This window comes from Arachis hypogaea, chromosome 10, assembly GCF_003086295.3.
Source record: "Arachis hypogaea cultivar Tifrunner chromosome 10, arahy.Tifrunner.gnm2.J5K5, whole genome shotgun sequence".
Lineage (NCBI taxonomy): Eukaryota > Viridiplantae > Streptophyta > Magnoliopsida > Fabales > Fabaceae > Arachis > Arachis hypogaea.
The window spans coordinates 13,377,425-13,387,918 of record NC_092045.1 but is presented as its reverse complement, the minus strand read 5'-3'; the positions used below and the strand labels follow the sequence as shown (position 1 = coordinate 13,387,918).

The following is a 10,494-nucleotide window of genomic DNA, read 5'->3' as shown; positions in this document are numbered from 1 at the left end:
CAGCTAACATATAAAGTGTTTTCAATACAAATCATGTTACTATCATTAAGCTGGTGATTATGAAATATATTTAGTTTAAGAAGAAAACATCACCTGTATGAGTAGTTCAGTTTTTAGTCGTCTACTTGCTTCATGTTCACTGCGTGCTTCACCGCATTGACTAATGATTGCATCAATTTCATCAAGAAATATGGTTGAGGGGGCATGGTGTCTTGTAAGCTCAAATAACACCTTTATCAACTTTTCGGAATCACCTGCAATCTAGAATAAATTCTGTAAAAGTGCAGGCCTAGTTCCCCACTATATTATAAACTAAACAGAGAAGAATAATGAGCACTTTGAAAGCTCTTTCTCTTCCTTACAAGATAAAGGCAATTTAATCCAAACAAAGGAAGAATCTAGGCATTCAAATGAAGCAATGTCATCTAAAATACAAGAATAATTCTAGATCCTCCTAAGGAATTCTCCCAACAGTCCTCATAATTGCCAAACAAGAAAAAATATTTGAATGCTCTGAAAATGTATTTAGTAACTTCTGAAAAACTTCAATGTCTTTTACACAAGCATATCCTCATTCTCATTATAGTTTTCATTGATTATTGGAAGATCATCATCTACAACTATTCTCACCAATTTTATATTTGTATTTTTATCTGGAAAAAGAGACTCTAAGTCTTATGGTGGATAATTATCATTGGATACTGCAATTTCATCATCTTCACCCATATTATCTCCACCCATGTTATATAAATCTCTTGGCTTCAAGTGAAATGGTATGCACCATCCTTTTTCCTTCTCATCATCCACATAATATACCATCTGGGCTTCAGAAGCTTTAATATATGGCTCGTCATCTTCATGTTCACCAGTATGTATGAGCCTTGTAAAGTTCACAGATAAAAAACTCAAATTGTTCTTTTTGATTCCTCTAGGACTAGTTTTGTTTGCCCATTGACATTTAAACAAGAGAACTGTAAAGCCATTGTAGAAAAGCTCAATGATGTCTACCAACTTTCCACAATAAGGTACCGCACCAAAGTTCATTCGAGTATCTTTACTATTTGAGTAACTTCTTGTTCCAAATGTACCAAAGACTCTACTATTCTGAGTTTTTAATCCATTATCCCTTGCCAAAGTTCGAAATCTATATCCATTAACATCATATGAAGAGAACTTTCTTGCTTGGTCATATGGTCCTTGAGAAAGACTAATAAGAATGTCTTTATCCACATCAGGAAGTTTGTTGAGATTAGTACAAATCTAAAAGCACATTAACATGTTTGTGTTAGTCATAGACATATTACAAAAATAGAAAATGAAATAAGTGAAATTTCTCTTACATGATTAGAGAACCAATCAACAAATTCTCTATGAACCTTTTTGTCTATCTCAGTAGTATCCCTTGTTCAGCTTCTTAATCTTTTCTTCACAATATCTCTATAATCCCTAAGATAGTTATCAACTGCACGAAAATTTGTCAAAACATGCCTATGAACTTGCCTCTTCTCAATTGGTGATAAAGTAAAATATGTGAAATCAGTATTTGATTCTCCAACTTGATGAAACAGCTTAGATATTCGTGAATTGGGATCTATCTGGGTAGGCTCATTACCAACACGCTTACGTTAATTCCATATTGTCTCAATATTGTCCAGGTATCTTGAACAAAATGTAAGGATCTCTTGCATAAGATAACCTTCAGCAATAGAGCCCTCTGGTTGTGCTTGATTACGCATATAAGATTTTAGTTGTCCCAAGTACCTATTAATTAAGCCAAAACTATTAATATTAATAGGAAACTTATACATTATTTTAAAATTAAGGTAAAGAAGTTTATTCTTTGTTACTTTTCTATCGGATACATCCACCGGTAGTGTACAGGACCTCCAAGCTTAACTTCTTCAACAAGGTGAACCACCAAATGAATCATAACTGTAAAAAAGGATGGAGGAAATAACATCTCCATGTGGCTTAGAGTGAGCACAATTTGATCTTGCAACTTGTCTAAATCCTTAATAATCAATCTTTTATCACATAACTTCCTAAAGAATGAGCACAATTCAATCAAGATTGCTGAAACTTCACTAGGCAAACTCGTTCGCATGGCTAATGGTAGCAATTGTTGCATTAATATGTGATTATCATGGCTTTTTAGCATCCCATTGATCTTAAGGTTGTCAACATCAATGCACCTAGATATGTTACTTGAATATCCGTCTGTCACACTAATATTTTTTAAAGTTGACAGAAAAGTCTTCTTGCCTTTATTAGTTGTTGTAAAGATAGCTGGAGTGTACTTTCCATTCTCATCTGGCCAAAGATCTTGTTTACAGCCTAAAGCTTTAAGATCTTTTCGAGCATTGAGGTGGTCTTTTGACTTGGTGCTGTCATTTAGCAACGTGTATATCACATTATCACATATATTTTTTTCTATATACATCACATCAAGATTGTGACGCAATAGGTTATACTTCCAATAGGGAAGTTAAAAAAAAAAGCTTTTCTTCCTCCACTGCTTAGCACCTTCTATAGCACGCTCACCACATCTTCTTTTTCCCCTAACTTTTGCCTCTTCTTTTCTACCAAATGTGACATTGATGTCCTTGACTTTCTCAAGTATATCAAGACCAGATAACCTCTTCGGTGGATTGCGAAATTCTTGATCTCCATTAAATCGAACCCTATTCAATCTAAACTGATGCCTTTGATTAAGAAAACGACGATGTCATATGAAACATGATTTTCTACTATGAGGAAGTTGAAAAGGATCAGAGTCAAAGTTACAAGATGGACAAGCAAGTCCAGTGTACGTGTTCCACCCGGAGAGAATTCCTAACCCAGGAAAGTCACTTATAGTCCACATCAATGTCGCATGCAATTTGAACGCCTTTTTCTCAAAAGAATCATATGCATCCACTCCATCATTCCATAACTCTTTTAGCTCTTTGATCAACGGTTGTAAGTAGACATCTATATTGTTTCCTGGCATCTTTTTTCCAGGAATTATCATTAAAAGAATAAAAGACGTCCGCTTCATACAAATCCAAGGAGGAGTGTTGTAAGGAATAAGAATAACTGGCCAGGTACTAGAATTTGCATTCATACTACGATAGGGATTAATACCATCAGTAGCTAATGCCAAATGTATATTTCGTGGATCCTCTGCGAATGAAGTGTTTTTTAAATCAAACATCTTCCAAGCTTCTGAATCTCTAGGATGCGCAATTACACCATCTTCCTTAGGAGCAACATCATGCCATCTCATGGCCTCAGCTGTCTTTGAAGACAAAAATAACCTTTGCAAATGAGGTTTTAGTGGAAAGTAACAAAGAACTTTAGAAGACACATTCTTCCTAATATTCCCATCATTTGATTCTTGAATATAACCACCCTTTGTATCTAGTTTCCATCTAGACCTGTTGCAAACTTTACACATTTCTTTCTCCTTGTCTTCACCCCAATACAGCATGCAATTGTTCGGGCATGCATGTATCTTCTCATAATTCATACCAAGCTTCAAGATAGTTTTCTTTGCTTCATAAAATGAACTTGGAATCTCTGCATGTTCAAATACATCATGTAAAAGTTCAAATATCATCGATATTGCCTTATCAGTCATCCCACATATACACTTAATATGATACATCTTTACCAAAAAGGACAATCTTGAATATCTTGTACACCCTTCATACAAAAGTAGTTCTGCATGACTTGCTAATTCTTCAAGCTCCGCTGCATCAGCTACATCTGGCATCACTCTTTCAACTCCATCAATGTCTTCATCTGACTCTAATGAGACTTCATTTGCCCAGTGCATATCAGTCCCAAAAGCATCTCCAAGCATGTCATGAATAGAATCTTGATTAAACAAATCATCAAAAGCATTTGAAGCATCACTATTTGAGACGTTACTACTGGGATCCCCTACTTCAATCTCTCCGTGATAAAACCAAAGTGTATATTCTTTCGGAAATTGGGTACATATCAAGTGATCATACATCTCACCCTTTGTCACTTTTTTTCTAAAACTGCACTTCAAACAAGGGCATACAATTGCTTCAGCTAAACTATTTTCGAAGGCAAAATCAATAAACCTCCTAACCCCTCGCTCATACTCTATTGAGTTTCGTGACTTTGTGATCCATAACTTATTCATTGAACCAATATAAGAATATTCCTTCAAATTTCAAACAAGAGTATATCCTTAATTCTATCTACAATGCAATAAATACTAAACTATAAAAAGTACCGTGCAATAAAAATAAATATAAACTAAAAAAATACTAACTGAATATGGCGATGCCGCAAGGAAGCTCCACCTTCTAACTCTCTTACTTCCAACAATACTTATATGAATCTTCTCTCTGCATTCATATAGAAAATTCTAATGAGAAAATTCCAGGTTGACTTCAAGGACTTAATAAATATAAACCTTCATTTTTACTTGACCTCAAAATTTCACCGCGTGGGCCAGAAATTATTATTAACGAAAGCAAGCAAATACAAGTCAAACCATGATATGCACGAGGCAAGACCACATATCTACGTCAATCATATTAGATATTCATTATTAAAATAGTACAATAAGATATTTTTTAAAAATTATCTATCATTTAGTCTTTAAAAAAATTAAAAAATAAGTAATTTTTCATAAAAAATAAGTAACTTATAAAAATATATATTCAAATTAATTAAATTATATTATTTAAATAAAAAATTGACTAAAAACTGAAAATTTAAAAAATAAATAGCATTTCTCCTATTATATAAACAAATATAAAATTGAAATGTGCTTCTGCCACTTGAAATCAAGTCCGAGGTCCAAAAAATACTAAAGACTTACAACCAGTCATCCAGAAAATATTAAACTAAAAAAAGTGCAATAAGCAGACCTGCAAAACTCTTAACTTAACTGTTGAGCACACGTTATTACCAGAAAGACACTCCCAAACCCAGTTCATAACAACACTTACAGATGAGAGGCTAAAATTTCTTAAGAGCAGATATAGTTTCAAGGCTTGAGGGTAAACTTGCCAGGCTCCGTGTATTTTGCTTCTAGCTGATCAACTTTGTTAAATTTAAAATCCCTGATTCTCAATACCTCAGGCTCTTTGGAATCCTTATGTTTGACAGTTTCAAGGGTCCAACTTTTGTTCTGAACTGAACCAGTTACATGAACCTATTAAAAAAGAAGAGAAAAAAAACTCGCATTAATCTAAACGTTAAATAAAAAACAAGGTCTTCCATGCATGTGTATTAATACTGAACAAGACAAATTTCAAAATTTGATTAATTTGGGGGTATGTAAAAATAAAAATGAAATAGAAACAATGCAATTATAAGGCAAATGACAATATAAAGTATTTAGGATATTCATAGAAAAATTCAAAACTTTTATTTTGTAAAACTAGGATATCTTCACTAGTTATTTGGATAAGTTAGAGTCCAGTAGATTGTAGGATTGACTTGATTTTATTTTAGTTTATATCTGTTATGGTGTTAAAAATTTAAATTATTATCTTCTCTCACCAAGCTCTAATTGTTTTATTTGTGCTACATCTAGTAACTATTTCTTCTAAGCATTTAAGACACAATATGCAGGTCACACAAGCAGATAAAATACCAAAAAACTATCATTATACCTCCGCATTATCAACAGCATCAATGATAAGAGCCCTATCTAAGGAAAAATTTTCAATAAAAATATTTTGACCCTTAATCGCCAGAGTAGACCTCCGGAAAATAGAGCTTTTTCCCTTAACTTTGCTCTTGATCCGAGAGTAGGTCAGACCCTATTTTGGCTTCCAAGTGATGCGGGGCCAAACTTCAACCTCTTGCCCATTGAGAACCTGCACTACTGGATCAGTGACGTTAGGATTCTTGCCAGTAAAGAATTTCATAAAAACAGTCGCGTTGTAGATATAGTCTCTAAACCGACAGAAATCCCTTCGTACAAACGTTTTGGTTGTCACAAGTAACAAACCCCTTTAAAATTGATAACCGAGTATTTAAACCTCGGGTCGTCTTCTCAAGCAATTGCTTGGAGGTATGTTCTTATTATTGGCTATGAAAAAGGTAAAATTGGGATTTTGGAAGTAAGATGGGAATATGTTATATGACAAGTAAAATAAAATAATACTAATAAAATCTCTTGGCAAGATATAAGAACTGGAAGTCCTATCCTAGTTATCTTTATCAATTGTGATGAGAATTGGATTTTTCTCCCACTTTGTTAACCTCTAACTATGAAGGTAAGTTAAGTGGATGAATTAATTCATATCTTCAAGTCCTAGTCTTTCCTTGGGAAAGGCTAGAGTTATTGGAATATGAATTAATGAAATGAAGAAATCCAATTTTCAATCAACAATGGAGCTGATAACCTTAGGGTCACCAATTAATCAACCACAGCCAAGAATGTAAAAAGCTAAATTAAAATCATAAATATCTGGAATACCTTTAATTCATTCAAAGCAGTAAAATCTAACATGGAAGACATTCATAAGCCAATTGGGCAACAGAAAAATCAAAATTATTTATATAAATAAAAGACAGCAGTCATCAATCTGAAATATCTCAAATAACATTAATCAAGAAAATCAATCTAAACATGGAACATTAAAAAATAAATAAAAATAAAGAACCTGGGATTGATAGTCACTCCTAAAACTAAGAGAAGTCCTAAATCCTAATCCTAAGAGAGAGAGGAGAGAACCTCTCTCACTAAAAACTACATCTAAAATATGAAAAGTGAATTATGAAAGCCTTCTTTGAATGGATGCAATCCCTCTACTTTATAGCCTCTAATATGAGTTTTCTGGGCCGAAAACTGGGTCGAAAACAGCCCAAAAATCGCTGGAGAAGAAATCTGCCACACTGGTTTTTTGTCACTGCGACGCGGCCGCATGGAGCACGCGGTCGCATCGCCTAGCTTCAGGGCCACTATGGCATATTATATATCAAATTGAAGCCCCGGACGTTAGTTTTCCAACGCAACTGGAACTGCGTCATTTGGACCTCTGTAGCTCAAGTTATGGTCGTTTTAGTGCGAGAGGGTCAGGCTGACAGCTTTGCAGTTTCTCCAACTTCTTGTATTCCTTCCACTTTTGCATGCTTCCTTTCCATCCTCCAAGCCATTCCTACCCTATAATATCTGAAAACACTTAACACACATATCAAGGCATCTAATGGACATAAGAGAGGATTAATAATAAGCAAATATAAGATCAAAGAAGCATGTTTTCAATCATAGCACAAAATCAGGAAGAAAAATATAAAACATGCGAATTGTATGAATAAGTGAGTAAAAAGTTGATAAAAACTACTCAATTGAGCATAAGATAAACCACACTTAAACAATAGCATGTCCTCATGCTAAGCTCAAGAGAAACTATAAAGAGATGAAGAGGAATGATAGAATGTATGAGATGCAACCTATGAATGCAACTAAATGCAACATGCTTCTACCTACTTGGTTAAAAGTAAACAATTCTTTTAAGAACATATATGAACTGGATTTCACTAATTCAAATCATAAAAATGAAGTACAAATAGACTTGCAAGCAGAAAATAGCTCATGAAAGCCGGGAACAAGGGATTGAGCATCGAACCCTCACTGGTAGTGTATACACTCTAATCACGCAAGTGTTTAAGGTTTGATTCTCTCAATTCTCTACTAACCTTGCTTTCTAAGGCTTGTTTTTCTTCTACCAATCAACAAAAATTTAATGCATAAATGCACATATCAAGAGGTCTTTTAAGGGTTGTAATGGGGTTAGGGTCAAGGTAGGATTGTATTTGGCTAAGTGGACTAAAATCTAAATCCTTAATTAACTGAAACTTTTCCACCTAACTTAAACAATCCATGTAATCATAATACAACATCTAACCATCCATTAACCATGTTTTCCACATATTCATGCATTCTAATTTCAAGTACAGTACATATGCATTGCCTTTACTACTTACTTTGGGGCATTTTGTCCCCTTTCACTTATTTTGCTTTTTTTTATATATATTTTCTTTTCTTTTGTTTTTCTCAATGCATATGATTAATTTATTGAATGCATGAACATGTCCTAAACGTTTCTTTCACATTTCCAGAAAATTCTAACATACTCAATTCTCAAACCAGATGTTTCCAAACCCACTCTTCCCCACACTTAATTCATAAGCATTCTCACTAGTCTAAGCTAACCAAGGATTCAAATTAAGGACATTATTGTTTTTTGCTTAGAGTTAATGATGTGCTAAAATAAAGAACAAAAGGGTAAAATAGGCTCAAAATTGGTTTGCAATAGATAATGAAAAGGTTAAGGCCATATGGGTTTGTAAGCTCAGTGAAACAAGGCCTCAATCATATAAGTGTATGCATACATTAAATAATGGAAATATAGAATCAAGCAAGACAAAGATCACAATTTTTGAGAGAAAAACACACACCAAAATTGAAATATTGGTTGATAAAATGCAACCAATCAAATAGGCTCAAAATCTCACTGGTTTTTGTGTGTTCAAGCTTTAAACCATGTTCCAAAATAAAATTTCTTCATACAAGTTATTCAAAAAGTTTTTAATTTAAATTAGTGAAATACTATAAAAAGTTTCTTAAAAAAGAAAATATTACTTCAACCAAGTGGTAAAATATGCAAAAATCAAATAAACATGCAAATGCAACAACTAATCTACAAAGAAAATTTAAACATTGGTGTTGAGACAAGAAAGTACTAACCCATGGAGATCGGTATCGACCTCCCCACACTTAAAGATTGCACCGTCCTCGGTGCATGCTGAGATGTGCAGGTGGATGGGTTGTTCCAACTGATGCTTTTCTTCAAGATTTTACAGATGGACTTGTCTGTCTCCCCATGTAAACGTCTTCCAGTTCCCCTCCGGGTGGCCATCCTGAAAGAAAAAGGGAAGAAAAGTAACCCAGAAATAAAGATAAAAAAATAAATAAAGTATGGGTGTTCTAAGGCCAAATGATAAGGGTCTCATTTACATGGAAGCTTTAACATGTACATGAGAAAACAATAGAAGCCATGGCATGCCAGTGGTACAAAATGTACAACAATGGGGAAGAGAGTGTAAAACAATATAAATTCATGTCAATGCAAAATTAATACAAATAACATAAAAGATTAACATTGACTTAAATAGCATTGCCCAACAGTGTAAAACAAGTTACCAAAATAAATTCAAGAAAAGATGCAACAGTTGAATAAGAAAAGATATTTAACACCAATAGAAAAATAAAAAAAATTCAGAAAAGAAAATAAAAATAAGCACAAATTTAAAATGCAATGAATGAGATATGAAAATAATTTAAAACAAAATAAAAAGAAAAATAAGAAGAATGAGAAGGGAAAGAAGTGAGTGAGGGAGGAAAAATAGGATTGGGGAAGAAAAGATAAGATATTTTGGCATATAAGGTTAAGGTGTGCGACGCTGGTGACGCGGTCGCGTCGGTGACGTGGTCGCGTCGGTGACGCGGCCGCGTGGTGCGCAATAAGGTCAAGCGACGCGGACGCGTGGGTCATGCGATCGCGTGACTCGATTTTTGCTAGTGGCGCGAGTGCAGCCTTGCGCTCGCACAACTCTCTGTTCAAAATCTTATTAGTGCCAAATTTTAAGTGACGCGATCGCATGGGGCATGCGATTGCGTGAGTGGGCTTTAAAGGAATATGACGCGGTCGCGTGGGTCATGCGGCCGCGTGGGAAGGATTATGTGTTCAGCACCAATCCAGCACCACTCTCGCACAACTTTCGGGTGTGCACCACTTTGACGTCGAAATCTTGGTCACGCGGCCGCTGGGTCACGCGGTCGCGTGGGAGGCCATTATTCCCATGCGACGCGGACGCGTCAGCGATGCGGTCGCGTGGGTTGAATTGTGCCATTGGCACGCCTCCAGCCACGCTCCAGCGTGACTCTCTGTTCGTTTTTATTTTCTCCCCTCTCCTCGCGTCGCTGATGCGGTTGTGTCGCGTGGCCCCTTTACATATATATATATGTATGCAGTATGCAATGCTAATATGAATGTTATGAAAAATTCCAGGTTCAATACAATAAAATAAAATAAAATAAAACTTGCAAACAAATAAAACTGAATAAAAATGAAAAATGAACGACCATACCATGGTGGGTTGTCTCCCACCTAGCACTTTTAGTTATAGTCCTTAAGTTGGACATTTAATGAGCTTCCTGCTAGGGTGACTTGTGCTTGTATTGATCCAGGAATCCCCACCAATGTTTGTACTTCCAATAGCATCCGGGATCCCAAACTAGGCATGTGAAGCTTCTGAGCAGCTTTAAATAGATTTTCAGGCTCCCGGAGTGATGAATATCAGAATATTTTCCAGGATTCCAAACTTTGGTTCCAAATCCGCTTTCATTTTGATCTATACTTTTCCATCTGGGCGGTTTGGAAATTAGATTCTCACCACAGTGACCAAACGTTCTCCGTGATCCACTCAATTGAGCATGATACCAATCCTTGC

The 10,494-nt window shown here is 35.1% G+C and overlaps 1 protein-coding gene across 1 annotated transcript; it reads right to left on the bottom strand.

Annotated features, from left to right (window-relative positions):
- Window positions 1-675: 675 nt before the first annotated feature.
- On the bottom strand, window positions 676-5,842 carry LOC112717339 (uncharacterized). Its single transcript, XM_072204105.1, has 8 exons — window positions 5,792-5,842; window positions 5,102-5,179; window positions 4,463-4,542; window positions 4,289-4,364; window positions 2,811-4,177; window positions 2,524-2,702; window positions 1,880-2,430; window positions 676-1,260 (listed from the first exon to the last, which is right to left on the bottom strand). The coding sequence occupies exons 1-8, from the start codon at window positions 5,840-5,842 to the stop codon at window positions 676-678; spliced, it is 2,967 nt and encodes a 988-aa protein (XP_072060206.1).
- Window positions 5,843-10,494: the final 4,652 nt, after the last annotated feature.